Source organism: Sander lucioperca, chromosome 3, assembly GCF_008315115.2.
Source record: "Sander lucioperca isolate FBNREF2018 chromosome 3, SLUC_FBN_1.2, whole genome shotgun sequence".
NCBI classification, from domain to species: domain Eukaryota; kingdom Metazoa; phylum Chordata; class Actinopteri; order Perciformes; family Percidae; genus Sander; species Sander lucioperca.
The window spans coordinates 25,650,832-25,674,964 of NC_050175.1; the positions used below are offsets into that span (position 1 = coordinate 25,650,832).

The window sequence follows — 24,133 nt, forward strand, 5'->3', positions numbered from 1 at the left end:
CATTCACATGGTGAGTGCTTTCTTTTTTCACCTTTAGCCTGCACTACTTACCATATATAAACATATCACAAGGTATGGTGAGGGTATAAAGTGCAACAATATATCTTTATGCAGGATTTCAGACTTGGAAACTTAGATTTTAAGTGTATGTGGTTTATTTTTTTTAATTCAGTTGATATTCAGCAAAATGTATTAATAGCATGAGTAGTGAGTCTGTCAGTGTGACTATTTTTGTCCAGGCTTTAATCTGTTATTATAATGATGATCACAGATGCACAGCAAATTAAAGGTCAGTGGTCTGCACAATATGACTGCAGTCTTAAGTTAAAATCAAAACACCACGTGGTGTGTGAGTTTTATAGTTTCTTTCCCAGCTAACGAGGCTGACTTTTTTTTAGTTTTCAAATATTCTCCTGTGTGAAAGGGACAGTGTTTTTTCAAGTGTAAATAAAGAGTTGCACTCTGTCTGCAAATGAAGACACAAATATGCCACAAAATACAATTTTTTTCAGTCTTTAAAAACGTCAAGGGACTGTGGAAACACTTTGAACAGGCTGGCCAGTGATTTGAGACCACTGCTCTGAGAGAAGAGTACATATTTTCTGTCTGTGCGGTTGGCAATCTGTTTACTGGAAGTGCTGCTGCTCACTCAGAGCACATGTTGCTGCATGTGCAGTCAGTCACTGAGCCCCAAGAAGACTGTAGAGTTAAAGTGTAAATGCAGGGGCAGAGAAAGTGTTTTTGTGGAGGTGGTTGTGTGTGTGTGTGTGTGTGTGTGTGTGTGTGTGTGTCCGCGATTATGTTTGGAGAACTTAGCAAATAACTAGCAAAACCACACTAGAATCCTGTACGTACGTGTGGTTCAGTGTGAGTTATACAAGTTTGCTGAGTCCAGATTTAAGCTCCCTTTCTGGGAACCAGCATTCCCTGCTCTTCTAAAGCGAGCTGTAAGAGACTGGAGGGCTTTGGGAATGAAGAGGCATGGGCTGGTTTCACTATGTCCCAGGTTTGTCTATTGTACACAGCGAGTGGTAACAATGGGAGGGTTAAGTATCTGATATACACACCAAACCCTGGGACTCAGCTGCAAGTAATTAAAGCTGGCAGTTGGCAGAGAAGAGAGTCAGGCGACTGTAATGGCCGCTCTTAGTTCATACCATAATATTTGGATGATGAATCAGGCTGCTAGTAAAAGTGCTGTCATGCTGTTGACCCAAGGCTTTCTCTCCTCCGAATGTCCTGTTGGCCCTGAGGGAGGTACAGAGAGGAGAGAAAAAGGCTTTGTACGACCCTGCAGCCTGTTTGTAATGAGATGTGCTGTTGATTCAATATGCTACAGCTTTTGCTTTTACCTCAGTAGTCTCATCATTTTGTGCTGCTTTTTCCATTTGGTTTGGTCTTCCCCAATGTGACTCAGAGCCCAGAGTTACCATTTTAGACAATCTTGTGAGAGGACATCCATAATCCATAAAGAGAAGATGTAGCTTGGATATTAGCTTTCCACCTCTTTATTTAAGAAAGGTTTGTTAAGGTAAACAAAAATATTACAAACTATTGATTATTTTCATCATCAATTAATGTGCTGATTGATCTTTGATTAATCGGTGGATCGTTTGTTTTGAAAGGTGAGAAAAGACTGGTACCGCTGTATCAATTTTGCTCCTTTGTTTTACTGTCCATTGTGAGTCCGACAATGTTACAGAAGCGCAATGCTAAATCAATGCAGTAACTAGTTTTACACGACTAGACTAGATGACATTTCAAATGAAGTAAAAGTCCTGATCAAAATCATCATCATAAAAAGGTCACTTTATATTTATTCCCACTCGGTCCTTTTTTTAATTCCTCTTGGTTTTCTGAGTCTATCAACAAACTAATTGTGCACAATTTTGTTTCTTATTTGAATTAATTCCACCATCTGTAAAGGACAGGGAACAGTGTAGGATTATTCTTTCATATGTGCAGCCGGCTGCAGAGAGAGTTTGGTAGTAATAAAGGCGTCAACCCATTTGGCATTAGAACTGAGGCTACATAGCTCCTTGTCATTTATCAGGTTTGTTGCCAACACTGTGTAACACTGAGTATTTCTGAGAACAGCATGACTCAATACAACAGGGAGTCATGTCATTTTCATGTTTCATGTCTCAACAAATTGGTCATTGAGCTCCAGTGTGAGTCGTGGTTCTCATTTTTACCAAAAATAGCTGTTGAGACCCTGTTAATACGTCACCTTATCATCCCTTTTATTTGTTCCCTCCTCTCTCAACAGAATCAGCGTATGACCTTCTTCCCAGAGAGCTACAGTTGCCTTCCTCCACTCAGCAGAGCCCAAAAGTCATGAGTCAAAAGAGCGGCGGAGAGGCAGGGCCTCCCCCTTCAGCTGCTCTAGCATCAGGTAGGATCCTGCTCCTCTTAACTTTATTTCTCCTCTGCGAACAGGACTGATTATGCCCCACCCCAAAAAACACAACTTATGTAACAGTCTGTACCCGTAGACAAATAAACTTCTGCTTATGTCAGAAAAGCCTGTCAGACAACCAGCCTGCTGCTCTGTGATCTCACGTCAGGCCCAAAAAAAAAACTCATTGGAGTTAAATCAGCTGAATATGCCATCTATCTGTAGCCTGGGAAAACCCTGACGAACTTCCGGCAAATTTGAGATTTGCTCTGCAAGTCAGTCTGGCCAAGAGCCCATTCAAGCCCATTTCCAATTTTTCCAAATCGAGGCACCAATCACAACCGTTGAGGCGGGCTTTACACGATGACAGCAAGCAGCTTTTTGTTTACATTCAACATGACGCCCACCGAAGCGCAGCAACCCGTTGATGCCACTGTCGCTGCTACGTCACCCGGATCGTTGGTCTGATTGGTTGAAGGACTATCCAATTGCGCCCAGAGGCATTTGAGCGGCGTCCGTTGGTGACGCCCCTTTGGAAATGGGCTGTGAATGAAGCTTGCCCAGACCCACTCTCAGTTACAACTGAGAAGGGTCTGGTGTCAACCAGGCTAATCTATCTGTCCCTGCTTGTGAAATATTTTGTCAGTGGGATTGTTGTTGTCAATACTTGTGATCTACTGTATGTTGTGGTCTCTTGCAGCAACAAAGTGTTGAAATGTGGGTCATTAAAATAGATTAATGGTTTAAACCGTACACAGAACCCGATAATGATGAGAAAGCCCAACAGAGCTCATTATTTTAAAAGTATTGCATACTCAGCACAAAATACTTGGTTGTTTAAACTGCTTTTTTCACTTTTTTTAGAGAATTAGGAATCTTTGAGTGGCTGTAATCACATTGTTGACCACTTTGCACTTCCAAGGTAGAGCTATTGTTCACAGAAGAAAATCCTATTGGCAGAGAAACTCAGAAGTCAAAAAATGAGATATTACAGTACCACAATTTAAAGCTGTGGCCAATTTTTGTCCCTTTAGAAATTAATAGCATCATGATCATTATGCTTGCACTGTGGTCAGATGGAAAAGGGTCACTTTTAAAACCGTTTGTTTGGTGTTTAAAGATGAATCAGATGTTGTTTTTTTTTTGTTTTTTTTTTCTTTTACCAGTCATTGGAAAAAGTTATACGTGTCACTAAAATGAGCAGTTGAAATTTGTCAGGTTTTATGCTGACATTAAACATTGCAAAAGAACAAAACAAGATGAGTGTACAGTGCATATACAACAGAGGACACATACAGGTTTGAAGTATATTTAAAGAGTCATATTTAGTTCTTAGAAATCCTAACCCTATGCTTCTATCAGAGACACTAATGCTGCGTCACATTTCTTTGCTTTTCCTTTGACCCTGCACATTTTCATTGTGCATTCTCTTAATACATAGTGGTGTCCAAACACAAAACCTTTTTTGGACCAGTGACTGCCCACCCTCCCAATTGGCAAATAATTAAAGAGAAATATGAACTGTTAAGGGCAGTAAAGTGGATGTGATCTACTATTAAAAAGCAGTGGAAGGTGGCCGGGTTGGATCAGTGGGTAGAACAGGCGCACATGTACTTAGAGGTTTATGCCTCGTCGCAGAGGTCCAGGGTTCGAATCCGACCTGTGATGATTTCCTGCATGTTTTCCCCCTCTCTTTCCTTTCTCACCTAGCTGTCCTGTCAAATAAAGGTGGAAAAGCCCCAAAAAATAATCTTTAAAAAAAAAAAAGCACTGGAAGAAGTAGAAAGAAAAAAAGAAGTCCACACCCTTCTCATTGGCTTTACATACACGCATAAATGGTTTCCTTTGTCATGCCGGGGTCAGATAATGTTTTGAAATATAGCATTTACTGTATATGGCTTTTTGAGTCTAGCACTATTTTCTTTAGTCCCAATCCATTTCTAAAAAAAATCCCACTTCACTGTAGCTGTTTTGCTCTGCTCCTCATTGAAACGTCAAGGCTTTACAGTGCGTTTCAGTAAATCCATGGACTTCAGTGCTCCATTAAAGCCACTTGCAGCGCTCTGGCCTGGTGGAAAATGTGTCTGTAAGAGGAGTAAGGTGAAGTATATTATATTATATTTTACTTTACATGGAACTATAAGTTTAATTGAAAACTGCCAATAACATCATCCGGATTTTTTTTTTCTTTGTTTATTTTTTCAAAAAGATGTTTTTTCAAACAAAAAAATTTGTTCATTTCACAGTGAGCACATGTTTTATTGCAGTGTTTAGCAGTACAGTGTTATAATGATTTGTTTTTTATTTGCGGCACGGTTTTTTAGCTTTCATGTCGTGCATTGGGTATAATAGAGGGTAAACACTCATAATAACCCACCTCTCAACATCTATTTGGTCATACATTTGGGTTGCTATTGTATGTTTTTGGTTTGTGATCATATATGTCTTTGTGTTCTGATACTTGCTCAAATCACAATACCTCCATTCTTTGTATGTGCCTTTTTCTTGTGTGTTTTGCAAGCTGAGTCACCAAACAATCCAGAATGTTAACAGCCATCTAACTCCTTTTTACTATCTGCAATTTAACCAGACTTTCCCCATTCTTCATCTAGTCCGTTGTAACTATTTGAATGCTTTTAAAATTACAGTGTATGTCAGCATGCTGGAGCAACATTTTTTGACAAACAAAATACCTTGTGTCATTCTTTAAAAAACAAATCTGAATACTGTTCAGCTCTCATCGCTCATTCGCTGTCTCATTTTTATATTCCAGGAAGTTCCCTCTGAAGCAGGGAGTGTCTGCATATAAATGGTCTGCAGTTCTCTGCTTCATAGGTCAGAAGCTTGTTTATTTTGTCTCTGTGGCTACGTTCAGTCCCAACCAAATATACTTCTGTAGCAAGAGAAAATAAAAAAATTGAAAGTAAAAGCTCCAATAATTGGCATGCATCATATTGTACATAGTACTCTTTTGGACTTCCCTCTCCATTTTGGCAAATCTTTTTTTCAGTTGAACATGAACAAAACGCTAATAATAACAATGATAAATTCAGTTTCTTTAGTTGCAAGTTAGTTTATTCCCAAGCATTTTAAGTCTTATCTAATTTTTTTTTTTTTAAATAAGGGCGGACTGCTCACCTCATCTCTTCTTTGGCCCCTTTTTAGCCACACCTATACTGCGTTTCACATACTGTACATTTACACACACACACACACACACACACACACACACACACACACACACACACACTCTAAACAAAAGCAAAAAATAAACAATCACTGTCCTAATTTTGCTGCTTAAATCGGACTGCTAGCCAACACTGGTTGAGAGGCCTTTATTCACTGTCTAATTATTTGCACTGTAGATGCCATGTCCTCCTCTATGACCATGGAAGGCCCCAGAAGTGCTTTTCCCAACTCTTCCAGCCCCACCATGCATTCCAGTGCTTCAGCCAGTGCACAGAACCCAGTTCACAGCACCAATGTTGACCTGGAGGACACCAGGAGTAGCAGAGCGGTTCCAGAGGTTGTCGGAGCAGAAAGTGGGAATGGTAAATGCAGCAGGAGCAGCAGTGAGCTAGGAGGAGGAAGAGGCATAACATCCCAGGAGGCCCAGCCACATCACCAGATGACCCCATCTAAGCGCCGCACCATACTGAACATCTCTCCACCTCCACAAGACCTGTTTGATGACAGCCAGATGTCCTGCCAGGATGAAACCTCCCTGGACTCAGAGCAGAGTAACAGCATCTGGATGGAAGACTCTCTCTCCAACTTCAGTATCATGAGCACCGTCTCTTACAACGACAACACAGAGGTGCCACGAAAGTCACGCAAACGTACCCCTCGGCAAAGGCCTGGTCCTAAGTCTGTGCCTGCAGGAGAAGCCAGTATGGACGTGTTTGATGCAGACAGTGCCAAAGGTCCACACTTTGTCCTGTCACAGCTAGGCCCTGACAACAAGACTGGATCAAAAGGAAGGTTTGTGCAACCGGTCGATGTAGTTAGTTTGAAATACAACTGAGTTTGCCCTTTTAGACTGTAATGTCCATGTCATGCCCCTCTACATCTCATGAAGTTGTCAAAGGTTATGTGCAGATGGGTGAAGAATTAAAGGAATAAACAACATTAGGGGTCTTAAAGCTATGGCACGTAGTCTCTGTCGCCCCCATGAGGAATTCTAAGTAATGACAACAACACTGTCCACATGATGCAAGCCTTCGGTGGTTGTGCACCACCCCTACAGAAGAGGTAATTATCTTGTAGTTTTGATGTTCTCTTCGTCTCCAAAGTTGACCGTTGCTGTTGCTCTTTCTCAGCGGTGACGTAAAACGCATCACTCGAGCTTCTGCGCGCGAAAGTCGTCGGACGGCACCATTTTGTAAACATAGCCATACTGAGAAATACAGAGAGAGTTTTGTGGAGCTGATAGGCTTAATTAGCTTTGAATCAACTCATTTGGCAATGGCTTGAATGTAACAGACGTTCATTAATATAAAATAATTGGAGACAAAGTACACAACAATTACAAGATAATTACCTCTTCTGAAGAGTGCATCATGTTTTTCAATCTTTTGTGTTAGCAACTGCATGGAGAAGGGGTGGGGGTGCGATCACCGAAGGCTTGTGTCATGTTGAAGCTCCGACAGTGTTGTTGTCACTACTTAGAATTCCTCATGGGGGAGACAGAAACTACGCACTATGGCTTTCAGGTAAAATGTTACCTTCACCACAAGCTTTCAGGTCAAAGTCTCTGAAGCTCTACTGGAGGGATGAACACCATTCTTCCAAAAGAAATATGTGAGCTGCAACCATTAGTCGATTAGTCGAGTGACAGAAAGTTAATCTCCAACTATTTTCATAATCAATTAATCGTTTCAGTGATTTTTCAAAGAAAAATGCCATTTTCTGGTTCCAGCTTCTCAAATGTGAGGATATGCTGTCAGTCAGATGAATATATTTAGGTTGTGGACTTGTGACTTGCGGACAAAACAAGCAAATTGAAGGCATCCCTGCGAGCTCTAAGAAATTGTGAATGTCATTTTTTTATTCACAAAACGATGAATCCATTAATCAAGAAAATAATTTGCAGATTAATCGATAATTCATTTAGTGTTTTGATGATGGTGGTAGAGAGCGTTGTCTAACACAATGCTGAAAAATCTCCAATTTGTGTTCAATTAGAATCAGATCTGGTGACTGTATGATAGCATATGATTCTCATCATTTTCAGCATGTGTTATTTTACTTCACTAAGTTTTTCCTGTAATCTGTTACCCATCAGTGACCAAAGAAAACAATGACTCCACTTAATGTAGGAAGTTGTTGACTGAGTAGTTAATTGACAGCTCTCATCCTGACAGTCAGAATAGGTAGTATCAGGAAATCACACAGCACAACAGATAGAAATGTTCCACAAACTACTCTGGCTCTAAATTTCCCACCACGCTTTGACCAAAGAAGAGCGGTTAGATCAGAGAGAAGGCGGGGCAGGATACTGAAGTACAAACAATGGTCAGCCACAGTGAATCACAGAGCCTCTCTCAGAGACCTAGGATAAGCAGAGCAGATTAAATAAACAGATAACTCTGAATGCTTTAAGAGCTGGGGATAGAATATGCTTGGTTGATGGAGGGCCTGTTAATTCTGTTTTGCTCAGAGCATCGTATTTGCTCTGAACAAATAATCCGTTAAATCAAGTTCCAGATTGGAATATGCCAGTCAGGTTGCACCAACTGAAATAATATTGCTATAAAATGTTAGAATTAGAAGTAATCTACTGGTGTCTTTGTCAAACCGGTGTTTGTTGCAGCTCTGATGATCCTCAGAAAACTAACCAGAAAGGAGGAACTCTATCGATGCAATACCCACAGAAGAGTGAGGGGAAGGAGGTGAAGATCCTCGTCCAGCCTGAGACTCAGCACCGAGCCCGCTATCTGACTGAAGGCAGCAGAGGGTCAGTGAAGGACCGCACTCAGCAGGGCTTCCCTACTGTAAAGGTAACTGTTAAATCCCTGACAACCTCCATAACTAACTCTGTGGTCAATGTTTTGACTTTACTGCCATAGCGTGTGTTTGAGGTTAAGTTAATGATTGTGTGTGTGTGTGTGTGTGTGTGTGTGTGTGTGTGTGTGTGTGTGCGTGTGTATATGTGTGCGTGTGTGTGTGTGTGTGTCTGTGTCTGTGTCTGTGTACAATTTGCTATTTTTTGGGCCATAGGAGCGGTGGGGCAAAAAACAAAAGTAAAATATGTTCAAGGTGGATAGGGCCGGTCCGAATACCATTTTTTGAGCTTCGAAGCTTCGGTAGTAATGAGCATCGAATATTCAAAGCTTCGGAGAGAGGACATATTATTATCTCTCTATAAATTGCAGGAACGTCTTTCTGTCTGTCTGGGTTTTATGCGAATATCTCTCGAACCGTTAGTCCGATGGATTTCAAACTTGACATGTGTCTTGCTACGGGCACGAGTAAGTGCAGTTTGACGTTGTTTGGATTATAAATGCAAAAGATATCGTTAAATATATATCGCTAAAAGAAGCACACATTGGCTTTTGCCGCTCTAGCCGCTGGCCACTCCCCCTCTCACCCTGAGGACCAGAGACAGAGAGTAGTCAGCTACAATGTGGCATACACCTCAGACCCACAAAAATGGGCAAAGTTGCACTACTTTGGACTGTCTTTGACTTTGAATAAACAAACGACAATTCCCGAATTTAAGGACGTATCAGAATCCCACACATGCAAAGCACAACCACACAACAAGTGCAGACAGAGCGTGATGCCACATATAGGCAGGCTATTTATCTTATAAAGCGAGACGTATCTGTATATATGTGTGTCCGTGTTTGGGGGGAAGGTAACCTGCACATCAGCAGACACCACATGCAGAACGCACAAGACAACACCGTCTCTCTCTCTCTCTCTCTCTCTCTCTCTCTCTCTCGCTCTCTCTCTGCGCACACCCACACACACGCGGTCCGGTTCTGGTGGTTGATGAACGCAGATGTGCTGATTAGCGTTCATAACGGGCCAGGGGGGTAGCGCACTGCCATGAGTCCATGACGCTAATGTCTGATTACTGTCTGATATTTTGTGATTACATTTTTAAAAATGTAAAAGAGAGTATTATATTTCGAACATATTCAAGCGCGAATGAGAACCGTTTGGAGGGGGATGCCAGGTTGTGCAAAAAAAATATATATATATTCGAATGTCAAATTTTCAAATATAATACCAACCCACCGAACAAATTACCTTTAGGGTCCAGCCCTAAAGGTGGAAGAGTTAAGATTATATTGTGTCAAAAAGTGGAAAGAGTCTTTTTCTGCAGAGCTCTGTAGGGATGCCCCAATCAAGTTTTATTTCCCCCCCCAATGGACTTAATACTGATTGTTTGTCATTGCCAGGTCCAATCCAGTATCTGTTTCATATCTGCTCTGCATGCATTATGGTTTCCTATTATATTTTTATAACATTTTATAGTGTTTTGTATGATGTATGTGGAGAGGGGGGTGTCATTGTGGATCTGTTGTGTCAGAAAGGTTTAGATTGGATTCAAACAGCCCCTCTTCATCCCCAGCATGAATGAAATACTTAATGTTTGCAATTGACAACCACCTGCATTACTTCTTGAGGTGGTGTGAGGTGAATCTGGAAAAGTTTTATGACAATCTGCCCATTTATATTTTGATACTTCTTCAGACTAGAGAGTTAGGAGACAGACTAGATACACCGTCTATCGTTTGATCATTAATGTGGTCAGTTTGTTGTAGCCTAAGAGGTGATCTGGAGATGAATGTGAGCACAGAGCAGTGTGAGTTCTGCTGGATCAGTCACTATTTGTACTGTCCAGGCTTGTGAAGAGCAGGTGGACCCAGACGCAAGTAACAGGCATTGAAGTCAGAAACAGTAGGTAACAGCCGAAGATAACATACACAGGTTGGCTTTTAAAAGGCTGACTAGATTGCACATGAAGATGGGTGATGATGAGAAGATGCCAGAATGCACTTGGGCTACACTCTGAGGGCATCTGCTGGACAGGTAGGAAGCATCTTTATAAAACATGTTTTAAAATGCATATACTGCTTGTCTTTTGTTTTTACGTACACAGCTGGAGGGAGTAAATGAGCCAGTGGTTTTGCAGGTGTTTGTGGGCAACGACACTGGGCGCATTAAGCCTCATGGTTTTTACCAAGCTTGCAGGGTGACCGGCCGCAACACCACAGCCTGCAAAGAGGTGGACATAGATGGCACAACTGTCATCGAGGTGTACCTTGATCCAAACACCAACATGACACTAGCGTATGTACTTTTCTTAAGATTGAAATTGGGTTGTTTTTGTGGTAAATATTACTCCGATGAAGAATTTTGTTTTATTATATTAAACGAACAAAGCAAGTGTTGCTTTTATGTGCCCAGTTGTACTTCACAGTCAATTCAAACCAATTGCTTAATAAAGCGATTGCATAATGGATTAATACTTTACTTTGATCCCTTTAGGGCAACCAGCTATTGTAATGACACACTGAAGTATCTAGTGTTGTAAAGAGCTGCTAGTTTAGCAAACAATGTAAAGTTGTTCAAACTGCAAGTTTTCCAGGTTAACGTCGTCTCTCTGTGCAGGGTGGACTGCGTTGGGATCTTGAAGCTCCGTAACGCCGATGTCGAGGCTCGCATTGGTGTGGCTGGATCGAAGAAGAAGAGCACACGCGCTCGGCTGGTGTTTCGGGTAAACATCCCCCGTCCAGATGGATCAGTGCTCACACTACAGACTCCATCATCTCCAATCCTGTGTAGTAAGTCAGTCTCCTTGTGTTTGTCTCTGTGGAAATGCTTTTATAAATGCAGACATTCTGGTATATTATTTCACTATATTAAACCAGTTTCACTAGAATTAAAAGAAGTAAAACTGACAGCTGACCTGGAATTTACATAATAAAACATTTCCATTATAAACTGAGCTATAATTTACTAAGTTAATAATTACTATTATAAACTGAGCTATCATTTACAGAGTTAATAATTACCATTATAAACTGAGCTATTTTGTCCTCTTTTAACAGGAGAGGTCCTGTTTCTGAAGTTTAATCTAGCCTGAGGTCAGGAGACTGTTGTCTTTGTATGTCCACTTTTGGAGACAGTGTGTAAAGATCCCTTCAGATTCAAGTATTATTTAATAATGCGCACAGTATGAGGGTGTGGTTGGTTTCATAAACAGGATAGAATCTTAGGTCTTTAAGAAAGTTTCTGTGTAAGTGGATTTGGGAGAACTACTTTGAGAGGGATAGGGGAGAAAGAGAAGGAAAGGACGAAACAATAGAGCTGTGTGAACTTTTATTGTTCACACAGAGATAGCATGCATTCCAGGGAAATAGCTTTCCACAAAACCCCCAAAAAATAGGAATCCCCTTTGGTATCTGTAGAGAGTAGGGACAACTTTGTGAAATGTGTTTGAGGAAACGGGCTGGTTTTGAGCTTCAGGTTGTTCAAAGCTCTTATTGCCATTTTGGAGGCCTGTGAGAAATAGCCAGTATTAGATTTGCATGAACACGTCACATCTTTGTTCAGGGTACCTGCAGGCCTTGAAAAGACTTAAGAAGCATTACATTTGGATTCCTAAAAAAAAGGCCTTAGAAAATATTAAAAAGTCCTGAATTGCATTCATACAAGTCTAAGTTACCTCTGCCAAGGACGTTATGTTTTCGGTTTGGTTTGTTTGTCCGTCTGTCTGTCAGATTACCGAAAAACTGTTGTCCTGATCTTTATGAAACTTGGTGAAAGGGTGTAGTTGGGCCAAGGTAGAACTAATTCGATTTTTGGAGCGGATCAGAATCACGGGACAGATACACAAATTATTGAAAGTGAAAAATAATTTTTCACTTTCGTTAACATTGCGAGGTCTGTGATCTCCGACTGCCCTATTAGTTATAAAATGTTACGTATGAAATTGCAGGCTGTAGGGAGACATAATAATATAATATAAACTACAAGTGGGATTGTCGCGACAGTGGATTATTGTGCTGCGGCTGTTTAATCCTTTTTTGTGGAGTTTTAGTGTGATTTTATGAATACCATATCCAGCACAAACCTGTAGTTTAACCATTTAGCATAAAATAAATTACTTTGAGGCATTATAGACATAATCAAATTTGGGTGAAAATAAGTTCAAACCAATCTGCTTCTTTTGTTTCTTTTATAAAACCTGGGTATTTTTTGGTGAAAAAATCAGTAGTGATTCTTATTAAAACTGTTTGCAGCTCAGCCTGCAGGAGTGCCTGAAATCCTGAAGAAGTCACTACACAGCTGTTCAGTGAGGGGTGGAGAAGAGGTCTTTATCATTGGCAAAAACTTTCTTAAAGACACCAAAGTCATATTTCAGGAGAATGTCTCTGGTAAGATTTTTTTTTTTTTTTTTTTTTAGAATATGATTGTCCACAGATATTTTGGGTTCATGCGTTATAATTTTTCTCCAGTTAACATGCTGCATCTTCTGTCTGTTCCAGATGATAAATCGTGGAAGGCGGAGGCTGAAATTGACAAAGAGCTGTTTCACCAGGTAAAATGTGATTGCTCTTGTGTTATTTTTGTACTGAATGATTAATGCCAATTACTAATCAGCTGAGTAGATAGAAGCAGCCATTTCAGATTTGTATGGGACTTTAGATGTAATCATCTTAAATGGCTGCTGGTTCAAAGGTTTGAGTAGTCTCATTGTGTTCTGACCTAATTACACTCATACTGAGTGTGTCTCAACAGTCCCGTTTAAACCTTTGCCCTTGTAAACATGTAAACAAAATGGTCAGAAGTAGATGAGTTGATGAATCTCAAGCTAATAGAACAATGTTCATTTGTTGAACTCACTGGATTTGGGTTTTTGTTAAAGGTACACTGTGGAGGTAGTTTTCTTGCAAACAAGCACATGTATTGTTTCTGACTGAAATGAATGGTGTGTATCTGCAAGCCCTAGCAAACATGCATTTTTGAAACCAGCACTGTTTAAGTTGGCTGGTGGTCTTCTTTTCTGCTCTTTTTTGAGGCATTTTATGAAGCTTTACTGCCTCCAGCTGTTGATAGGTGGAATTTAAATTTAATTGAGGCATGCAGCTATTGCCTCTGTCGTTTTGTAGATATGGCTACACTGGGTTGGCCCAATCACTGAGTAAGAATGTCCTAGATATTAACTACATTATCAGCTTAACTGATGAACATTTTAAGATCCAGATGTGTAAAAGAAGTGAGCATGTTTCATGCTCAAACCTTCACTGTAAATTATAAGACAAATAAGACAAATCTTTTATATCTGAATGCAGTCATCACCCAATCTGCTCATTCTTTTTCTACCTCCAGTCCAGTGCACACATTTATAGTACAACCTCCTGCAGTCACCGAAATGTGTATCACGTCACCCCTATGCCCATGACAAACAAAGTGATGATGACCTGCTCATCGAAATATTGCTCCTCAATATTAATTTACTATGTTCTAATCAACTTCAGACTAGATTTCTCAGATTAGATACGTGCATTTAAACCTACTGTAGTATTCATTCTTTTTTGAATGATCACCCCCATAGAATCACTTGATAGTGAAGGTTCCTCCGTACCAGAACCAAGCCATCACCTCTTCAGTGTGTGTGGGAATCTATGTGGTGACGAATGCTGGGAGATCCCATGATGTTCAGCCTTTTACCTACACACCAGATTCAGGTTTGTTTCAGTCAATTTCAGTTTGTTCAATATATCATAAGTTTCTCTTCATCTGTCTCTTTTTTTTACTTCTGATTCCGAGGTCATTATTTACAATGTACTTTTTAGATTTACTGGCTCACTCAGTTTTACAACTTGAGAACACCACCACTTACAGTTTAGTTGGATCAGAGCAAGTATTAGCAATCATTAGCAATTTCTTACAAGAGCACTATACCCAGCCCATTTCTAAACACAGGAATCCAGGGTCATTCACATTCATGTACTCTTTCATCAGCACTTTTGGTCATTGTAAATCCCTAATGCACCTTGATACAAAACTTTGAAAGATGTGATCATCAAAGTAACTGAAGTGTTATTGTGCTTTATGTTTACATTCATTTTCTAATGTTGTGGGCTCATAGAGATAAAAATCTGTCTATGTTTTTGCCCTTGTAGCAAAAACTGATGTTCCTGTGAAGAAAGAGGCACCTTCTCCAGTGAAGACTTGCTCATTTGAAGAGCAAATTAAAGGTTATTTCCCCTTTGTTAACTATTCTATTCTTCACGATTGTAGCCTCCCATTTGAAAGCTGTTCATTTTCTAATATACTGTACATTTTAGCTCACTTCTCTGTATAGCTGAATAAGAATAAGAGTTAATTTATTGCTTGGTCTTGCTTCTACAGTTCTAGACGCTGCCTTGATGCCTTCCATGTTGCCTTTAGTGAAGAGAGAAGATGTCACTCCGATGGAGGTCACCAGCAACCTGCAATCTTCTGGTGTATTTAAGGTGATATATTGATCTGTAACCTCAGGCCTCATTATTTAACTTTTACATAGTGAAAACTATTTAAATTGGATTGAAGTCATTTGATATTTCAAATTACATAATTGTTCAGTAAAATTCAATTTAGCTCATATTACACAATAAAACTGTCAACAAAATCAAAAATCAAAATAAAGTACATCTTTGATCTTTTGTTTTGTGTTTTCAGCAGACTGGTGACCTGTGTCCAGCCCAGCAGAACCCAGACATGACTGCAGGTCATCTAAATGAAAACAGACCATTCTCCAACAACCTGTCTCAGGCTGCAGGAGACCCTGACAAAGGCCAGGCACCTGTTTTTCTCAACACAGAGCCCTTAAGCACTATCCAGAAGCAGGACATGGCAGCCGCCAGCTCTTTCTCTGTGCCTGCTGACTCACTGCTCCAGCAGGGATCACAGCAGTTCCTTCTGGAGCCCAGAGAGGGCCTCGGACAGGAGAGGCCCGGCAGCGGCTCCGGAGCTGTGGGGAGGCTGTGTGGAGAACCTGCGCCACAACAGCAGCAACTGCCGCTGTTCCCCCCGGACGAAGTAGCCCAGCTGGAGGAGGCAGTGAGACAACTTAAAGCCAAAGGGTTCTGTAACTTACCACTTCAGTCTGACAACTCAATGGCCAAACACCAGCAACAACACATGCAACACCAACAACAGATCCAAAAACAGCAAATTCAGCAGCAACACATCCAGCAACAACAGCTGCAACAGCAGCAACAGCAGCAAGTTTTGGAGAATTTACAGCAGCAGCTGTTTCAGTCACAGATTCAGATGCAGTGTGGCATGTTTCAGGATGCCCCTCAGGCCAAGAACGCAGAGCAGGGCTCATCACAAGGAGTGGTGCCAAACCAGGGGACTCTTTTCCAACAGGCCCAACAGCAGCAGCATCAACAACAGCAGCAGCAACAAGCAGCTCTGTTTCAGCAGGCGAGTGACCTGCTCTCTATTCAGACCAACTTCCTCCAGCAGACCCCCTCACACCCTTCACCACCCATGTTCCACAATCCCAGTTCTTTGGCTGAAACACAAGATCCACAAGGGGGGTTGTTTCAGGAACCTTCTCAGGAGCAGGTCCAGGCCGCTCTCTTCCAAAATACCATGACAGTACTACAGTCTCCGGACCAACGGCCCTCAACCCCAGGACTTTTCCTCCCTCAGTCATCCCTGCCCTCTCAGCTCACAACCAGTAGTGCTCAACAACAACAGCAACAACAGCAACAGCAACAGCAGCAGCAGCAGCTGGCCTTCCTTAGTGCTCTACAAACACCTGCCCCTGAACCACAATCAGTATTTCAGGCTCAGACACAGCTCTCCCCCATCCAACAAAGAAGCCCCATGGAGCAGCAGCAGCCCTCCCAGCCTCAGCCGCACACACAGCCGGCCCAGCAGGCTTCCCTGTTTCAGAACATCTCCCCACATCCATCTGCAAACACACTCTCTCCAGGCCAGCAGCAGCAACAGCAGGCTGGCCTACTGTTCTGCAACAACCCCCTGTCCACTCCGGATCAGGCCTCCAACCTCCTGTTCAGCAGCCAGGGCCAGATGCCACCGCTGACCAGCAGCAGTCTAGTTTCCCAAGAGCCCCAAAACCCCTCTCTGCTCTTTTCCCAGGCCAGCATGGTGACAGTAAACCAGCAGGATCGCTCTGAGCCCATGGCCTTAGGGAACCCCACCGATCAACGACAGCAAGTCATGTTTCAGGAGCAACAGCCAATGCAGCTGGGCAGCAGCTCAAACAACCGACAGGAGCAGCCTGTGGGCCTCTTTATGCCTCAGTCTAACATGGCCTCCCTGCAGGGGGGATTGGCAGCTCAGGAGCTCGCACAGTCAGCCATGTTTGTCTCACAGAACGGAGTGGCAAACCACCAGACGACCACCTCCTCTCCTGTTCAACAGCCAGGGACTCTGTTTCAGACCGCTGTCAGTGGGAGCATTAATCAGCCCAGTCAGCCTCAACAACCTGGCCTCTTCCTTTTTGGGATTGAGAACGGTAAGAAATTGATTACTCAGGTGCACACCGTTAAACCTTTTGAGGTAGTGTTAATGAATGCCAACAAGTGCAGATGGCAAATGTTATATGGTCCATCTACAAAACTGACTGATAGCCAATGAGAGCGTTTGTGAACACCCTCACTCAGCAAATTGAAAAAGTTCCTCGCACCACATAAAGGTTAGCAGAGTCGTCAAATGGGAAAGTAAATGAGGAACTACGCTGGAAATCTAGGTACAACCTGTAAAAAAAAGAAATCCCCTTTTAATTCCCCAAAGACATTAATTTACCAATGTCATAATTGATTTAGATATTTATTTATTCTGGCAATAAAATTATTAAAATTATCATCAGAAGGTCCATTGACTTTCTGAAGCTTTCAGCCACATCTTGTGGCCTTCCTCAGTGAATGGAGTTGCTCAATTGTCATGGAGATAATATATATAATAATATCTGAGTTCTTTTATTTAGTCCATTTAATCTGATCCATATAAATAAGTTTATTAGTTAGTAATTCATTGCTAATTATTTGTAATTGTAACTTAATTGTTTGATAACCATGTCAATGGCCAATAATTCACTATAAAATTATTGATTATTGTCTTTGAGTGGACCCATATAGTGATATCCTAAGACACTATCCATTGTTAAAACTGATAACCACGTAAACGTTTTAAACAAGAGGTATAAACATAACATATAAAGTTCACGTTTTGCATACATAAGACATACTGTGAGTTGAAAATAAATACTTATTATTGTGTTAAGTTTAGCCATAGTCTTTAAATTCACCTACAGTAGTCTTAGGCTAATTGTCATTCCATTTCATTTCAATGCACTTGATATAAATGTACTCATATTTTTACCCAACTGAACTACAGTTGAACATGAAAGTATGTGTGCATATGAAGTGCAAAGAAATGGCTATTGAATATTATAATGAATATTAGACTTGCATTACCAACTTATAAGTCTGAGGTTTTTAAACTCATTCTGTTCCTTCCTTGCAGAATGTGGCCAGCTGATGAACACTCCTGGAAACACGCTGTCGGATCAGATTATTGCCATCAGCCAATCTGGTCAGAACCAAAGAGAGAGTGACGCACACATCCAGTCCCTGCTCAGCCAGTCCCTGTCTCAGTCTGGGCCTGTGCAGAACAGCATGAGTGCCTCTCAAAATATGGAGAAAATTGATGACCTGCTGGTCAGTCTGCAGGACTCAGGCAGCAACTTAACCCGTTCATACTAACCTTTATACAGGTTCACGGATTGTCTTTTATTTTGATAGGTGGAATCATTGTAAAATGTTGACAAAAAAGTCTAAATATTGTCTGTTAATAAGCCCATGCAGTAAAAGATTTGTAAATTTGTCTCGCATCATGAAGTTTGAGACAACCCAAGTCTCTTCCTCATGAATATTCTCCAGAGTGGCATGGATGATATCTGTTATCTCATTATTAAGGACAAACTTGACAAATTAATATCTAGACAGTGAACCAGGAATTTGGTTTGGAATTTCTTGGCTGAGTGGGCTGGCCGAGAAAGCGAATGTCTCCTATTAACTTTATGACTGACTAACTCCCCATTGTAACAAACGTGCAAAATTAGATTAGGCTCCAGGCAAGAACAGACAACTTGTCATTACTGTTCTTTGAGAAAAGCAGCATTTGGTGCTTTCCTTCAACTTTTCCTCTGAAAGAACAGTAACTTATTGGTCTTGTTATTCATGAACTTGTGAAGTTGTGTGTGCATCTGTAGATAGATTGTCAGTTGATTTTATCTGCAGCGTCTTTCGGTTCTCGTGGTGTTTTCTAAAGTGTTCTCCAGAGTGTTTAGTGGTTTCCATGAATTGTGTTCCCTTTAATATTCTTTTATATTTTTTGTTGCGTGGAAAGTGGAGTGTGCGGTTTATCAGGTATGTATGGTTGAATACATCCAAGATGTGGAAGGTAGCCGCTGTTGACGTGGTTTGAAATTATTTTCACCCAACAGTGCAGGAAGTGTATTGACAGAAAGTTAGCAGGTTAGAGATGAGGCAGAGAAATGAGAGGTAGAAGAAAAGTAGGAAAGTGTTCGACACTAATCTGATGTGTAGTCACAAACAAGCGTCTTTATTCTGTATGTGCCGATTATATCAATGTTGTAGCAGCCAGTAATATACATATATTCACTCAAGCTGTCTCTGGTAGCCCACAAAGTATATTTTAATTAATAATATGACGTAGAAGGAAACAGTGCTCAGTAGGTGTATTACTAATGTAATGTAATTAGTGGCATTTTGTTGCCTGGCTAAATTAGATTGAGTCTTGACTAGACCTGTTTGGTGCAGTAATACCTGTAAAAGAATATTTTAGCTGTCGGTGTGGCAGTGCAGTGAAGATGGTCACCTCCAGCTGTGAAACATATCTTTCAGTACAAGATACTTTAACATCTCCACCACAGTGTACAGATATACTTTATGATATCAGTAAGCAAACATGTTCCGGCTAACATTTAGTCTGTATTCATCAAAACCAAACTATGTCAGTTTGGTACTTTTATTATAACAGATTCCCCTGTTAATTCATTAAACGGGTGAATCTTTTAAGAAAGTGTGGCGGTAGAAAAATAACAAATATTGGCGGAGGCTTTTACATATATATATATTCAGCACTTTATGATGCTGTTCTTTGTGACCACTTTACTCATCGAGGGTACAGTACAGTCCCAAAAGAGGTGGTGGGTTGTTTTTTCAGCCGCCTCTTTCTCATTGTTTACAGTGAAGAAGATACATTTTTTATTAACATGCTGTTACAACTATCAACTATTCATTCCCAAAACCTAATACATTATTTATTCCTGAAAACCATTTAAGAAATCTGGAGAAATTAGGAAATGAGTTAGCTAGTTAGATCGAGACGAGACGATTGAGTCGTTTTTATTCAGTTGATATAATTTCAGTTGACATATACCTCTTATTCAAACACATCTACAGTAGAGGGCGTAGAATGTAATGTTGTTATTATTATTATTATTATTATTATTATTATTATTATTATTATTATTATGTGTTTTAGTGTCATAATTCTGCGTCAGGCACGCATGAAGTGGAATAGTATTCTTAAACAAGCTAGAGAAAAGCCTTTTTGTTTTTACCAGTTTTAGTAATGTTATGGATTTAGTGAATGTTGAGGAGAAGCAACTGTTTGCTGGCTCAACTGTACACAACATTATACATCTCATCCAGCAGTTGGCTAGTGGCCTCAGGACCAAAGTTTGACTAGAATCTTGCTTTGCATAAATCCTGATGACAGGCCAGTTTTATGGCTCATAAGCTTTTATTTACTTTTTTTAAAAGAAACATAGATGATTTCATTATAACGATGCCCTGCTGCCACACTTTTCTTTCTTTTTGTTTGTTGTGAGTTTTTTTTTTTGTCAAAAAACTGTATTTGCGTCACGTTTAGTTTTACTGTAAGTGTATGCATGAACAAGGGGCTGGTCTCTGATGATGACAGAATTAGCTCCGTTTTATGCCTCAGTCGTTGTCTTGTTTTGTTTGTTAGAAACACATAAACACCTTTACATTTTATACACTTTTAAGTCAGAACCAGCTATTGTTTTATGATGGAGATTATGTTAACTTGGCGAATGTGATTTGAGTCACTACAGCGTGTCAGTTTGAGTGGTTGTGAGTGTTTTTTAAAGGGACCCTACTCCTGAAGGAAACCTGACTTTGGAGAAAAGAGCTATCTGGGATTGGCTTTCTTCAAATTGTGAAATAGAAGAACTAAAATTTCCAGTGTTGAGTATTTATGATTTTATTTGTTTTTGTTTATTTGAAGTTTAGATCTTTTTTTTTTTTAAATCTGTGTAGTACATGTGCCTCTCTTGAGAAGCATATTTAATTTATTTGTGTGTTGTTTATTATCTAAATAGTTTCCCGTAATCAGCTATGTTCAGATATATTCTAACTATATTGATGACAGCAATGTGATCTGGCGCCCCCCCCACACTTTGTGATGATGGTGGTGATGCCTTTAAAAGAGACAGTAAAGTGATGTGTACACTATGAATATTATGCACATTGCTGTGCACAGTTAGTGTTTTGTTATAATATAAGCCTTCATGTACATATCATGTGGTTGTTCAAGGCTAATCATTGAATTGCTGGCCCTGTATTCCTTTTTTACCAAATAGTAACAGTAACAGTTTGAACATTCAAACAGTTAAACAATTCAAATTAGAAATCCTTCAAAGCAGGGCCAACAAATGTAAGTGTTTTTACTATAAATATATAGAACTGAATGTGATTATACAGCATGGCTGTAAATGTCTCACTTAGATCCAAAATGCTCTTTTATACACATACTGGGGAGGTAATTACTTTTTTGAAATTACAGTTTCCTCATTTGTGTGTTTCCAATGTAACTGGAGATCAGAAATATGTAAAAGCGTGACTCATTATACAGTCACTACTAACTGTATGGAAAAGAGGGTGATTGTTGATAAAGGTTCTCATATTTCCTACAGACTCTAACTGTCTCTGTTTCTTGCAATAGAACAAGTGGTTTTCTTTTAATATTACCCATTAATTTAATGTCAACAAATTAAATCTGCTGTCACAGGTGTTATTTTTGTTCCTAAAATGTCACTTTAGACACTAATAGAAAATGTACATGTGCCTAGAGGAGATGTTGTAGTAGCGACCAGATGGATGTTTTACCATTGTTTCCTGTTTAATGCCCCTGGTTCTGCCAGTGATGATTAGTCCTCATTAACTAGAATGTTTTAAGCAAAAATACTTTAAATGTACTTTAGATGCTCAATAGTGACCAGATAAATGTGGTTGTGGTTGATAAATGTGTTGTGCAATTTCTGTCATGCATCTAACTAGTTTGTACTGAAGTATCCATTGCATTTATGTTATACAACGTAGATGCAGACACATTTTCCCTGAAACTGCTATGCAGCTAATATACTGTAAATGTAGATCTGTTAGTTTTTGAATATATATTTTTCTAAACAGCATAAAGTAGAAACCAAAGTAGACGTTCTTTCTATTATTTATGTTGCTTGTTGAAATATTTTCTGAGGCTTTGAGTGCCGCCTGAAACCGATTTTAAATCTTTTAATCAGTTAAAAAATGCAAATTTCTCAATGCATGCTAGAATTGTTTTGTCCTATAATTTAGAGCAATTACAAATTCTGCAAAACATACATTTTCATGTTATTTGTCCCTAATTTGTTCCAAGTCTGGTATTATTATTATTTTCCAAAATCCATTCTCAACATTTCTGTTACATCTTTAACTGTCACTCTTTTAGTAAACAGCATATTTTAGTCCTGGAAATAGCAAGGGGGAATGTTTTCTTTTTTTTTCTAACCATGTGAACAACTGTCAAATTATTACCCTTCGGGGGGGGGAACCTTTCCTCATATTTTGCTTTTGTTGGGATTTTTTCATTCTTTTGCAATTACGTTTCTGTAAACTTGCTGCTATCTATATTAAACATATATACTTTAAATATTAGGCCAATTTGAGCTTTTGTTTCATGTTTTTTATTCTAAGTTACTGCAGAAGAATACTTGGCTGCGGGATGAGCCATGGCTGGAGGCATTATGTTTCGGGGTTGTCTGTCCATCCCATTCTTGTGAACACTATTTATCTCAGGACCCCCTGGAGGGAATTTCTTCAAATTTGGCACACAGGATAAAATGATGAAGCAATGGCATTTTATATCCAAAATGTCAAGGGTCGACTTCACTGTGACATCATATTGTCCTGCAAAAACCCTTTTGGTCAGATACTGAATTGGTGACACTAATCTTGGCTGCCCACCTTGAAACTGTGGTGATTGTTTAGATCTTCTGTGCTGCCGGGTTGAAGATGTGTGTGTGAAACATCCATGTTCCGCCAAAAAATACACTTGATACCTTTTATTAAGTTGCTTCCAAATCTACATACATAAATTATGAGTCTAGACAGGCATGGATGTAAACTGCAACTTGACTGGTTGGCAGATGCATACAACCGCAAGGCGTTAATTCTGGTTAGTTTTAGTTGTTACTGTCCCAAAGTACTAGTCTGGCTATCACCAGACCAAGCTCAATATTTTAAGATTGAACATTAGTCTGGGGAGTCTGCTCTGTATTTTCTCTGCACAAGAGGCGTGATCAACGGGCATAGTTCAAATGACTCCATACGCAATTGGATAGTCCTTCAACCAATCAGACCATCGATCCGGGTGATGTAGCAGCGACAGCGGCATCAACGAGTTGCTGCCATTGAGTGCTGCACTTCGGTGGCTGGCTTGTTGAATGTAAACATAAAGCTGCTTGGTCGCTTCTCTATCGTCATCGTGTTAAACCCGGCAATAGCGCGCCAGGTGGATAAGCCAGTTTGTGATTGGTTCCCGCAAATTTGTAACGGAAGCAGGATAGATAAACGTACAGGTTTCAGGGTACAGGGTTTACCCAGTCTACCAAAGAACCCCACCTTGACACAACTAAGGTTATTGGACCGTGACTGATGGTTGGCGGTATTTTATCATACTGATATAGTTTACACAGAAGTGCACACACTTATGTCAGACTCCTAAACATGATTTAAACATGTGAAGGGCATGTCAACAATCTGTGGCAAGTCTCCCTTGTCCAAGTGTTATCCCTTTAACTTATCTTGCTTTTAGAGCCACCAAAATCTTTAGGCCTGCAAATTCTGCCTTCGTTAAGGCTTCTGCGAAAATTTAACAGAAAACTTTAAATAATAATGGCTTTACTAGAGATGTTGAGAAGTGTTCCCATTTCCCACAGAATGTGATATGCTTCACATGCTTATTTGTGATTAACAGAAAAAAGGAAATAAAAAAAGCTTTTACCAATATGTTACTAGTCCTTGTGCAACAGGAAAGCACCTTAACCAAGCTTTTGACCTAAAAAAAAAAAAAAGGATGAACTTCAAATTGGAAGCCAAATGATGACAGTTATGCCAACAGCTGGATCATGAGAACATCCCCTCTGACTCCTTAAAGGTGCACTATGCGTTCCTGCATGACGTTACTTCTGTTGACATTACAAGTAAATTCAAAACAGAGCAAGCTCGCCCCTCCCTCCATGTTTCCGTAACTGTCATGACTAACTGACTAACTGTCACTAACCCCCACCCACTCTCCCAACCATCTTGTCGGTGATTGGCTGGAACGTGTTTGTTGTATTTTGGTGCCTATCCTGTGCCTCTAGTGTTTGTTTGACGTTTA

The 24,133-nt window shown here is 40.2% G+C and overlaps 1 protein-coding gene across 3 annotated transcripts in view; it reads left to right on the forward strand.

The window, feature by feature from the left end:
• nfat5b (nuclear factor of activated T cells 5b) overlaps positions 1 to 22,407 on the forward strand; it is a 63,091-nt gene extending 40,684 nt beyond the window's left edge. Inside the window, exons 1-13 of one of the 3 annotated variants that reach the window (XM_031324178.2) lie at positions 2,270 to 2,395; positions 5,172 to 5,233; positions 5,764 to 6,379; positions 8,211 to 8,397; positions 10,512 to 10,702; positions 11,024 to 11,196; positions 12,658 to 12,792; positions 12,904 to 12,956; positions 13,974 to 14,106; positions 14,545 to 14,619; positions 14,774 to 14,877; positions 15,083 to 16,895; positions 17,906 to 18,156. In XM_031324178.2, coding sequence (XP_031180038.1) covers positions 5,769 to 6,379; positions 8,211 to 8,397; positions 10,512 to 10,702; positions 11,024 to 11,196; positions 12,658 to 12,792; positions 12,904 to 12,956; positions 13,974 to 14,106; positions 14,545 to 14,619; positions 14,774 to 14,877; positions 15,083 to 16,895; positions 17,906 to 18,144 — 3,714 coding nt within the window. In that variant the 5' untranslated portion in view covers positions 2,270 to 2,395; positions 5,172 to 5,233; positions 5,764 to 5,768 and the 3' untranslated portion in view covers positions 18,145 to 18,156. Of the gene's footprint in view, positions 1 to 2,269; positions 2,396 to 5,171; positions 5,234 to 5,763; positions 6,380 to 8,210; positions 8,398 to 10,511; positions 10,703 to 11,023; positions 11,197 to 12,657; positions 12,793 to 12,903; positions 12,957 to 13,973; positions 14,107 to 14,544; positions 14,620 to 14,773; positions 14,878 to 15,082; positions 16,896 to 17,905 lie in introns of those variants that run through there. The other 2 variants (XM_031324176.2, XM_031324177.2) reach the window with 2 other exon arrangements.
• The last annotated feature ends 1,726 nt before the right edge of the window (positions 22,408 to 24,133 follow it).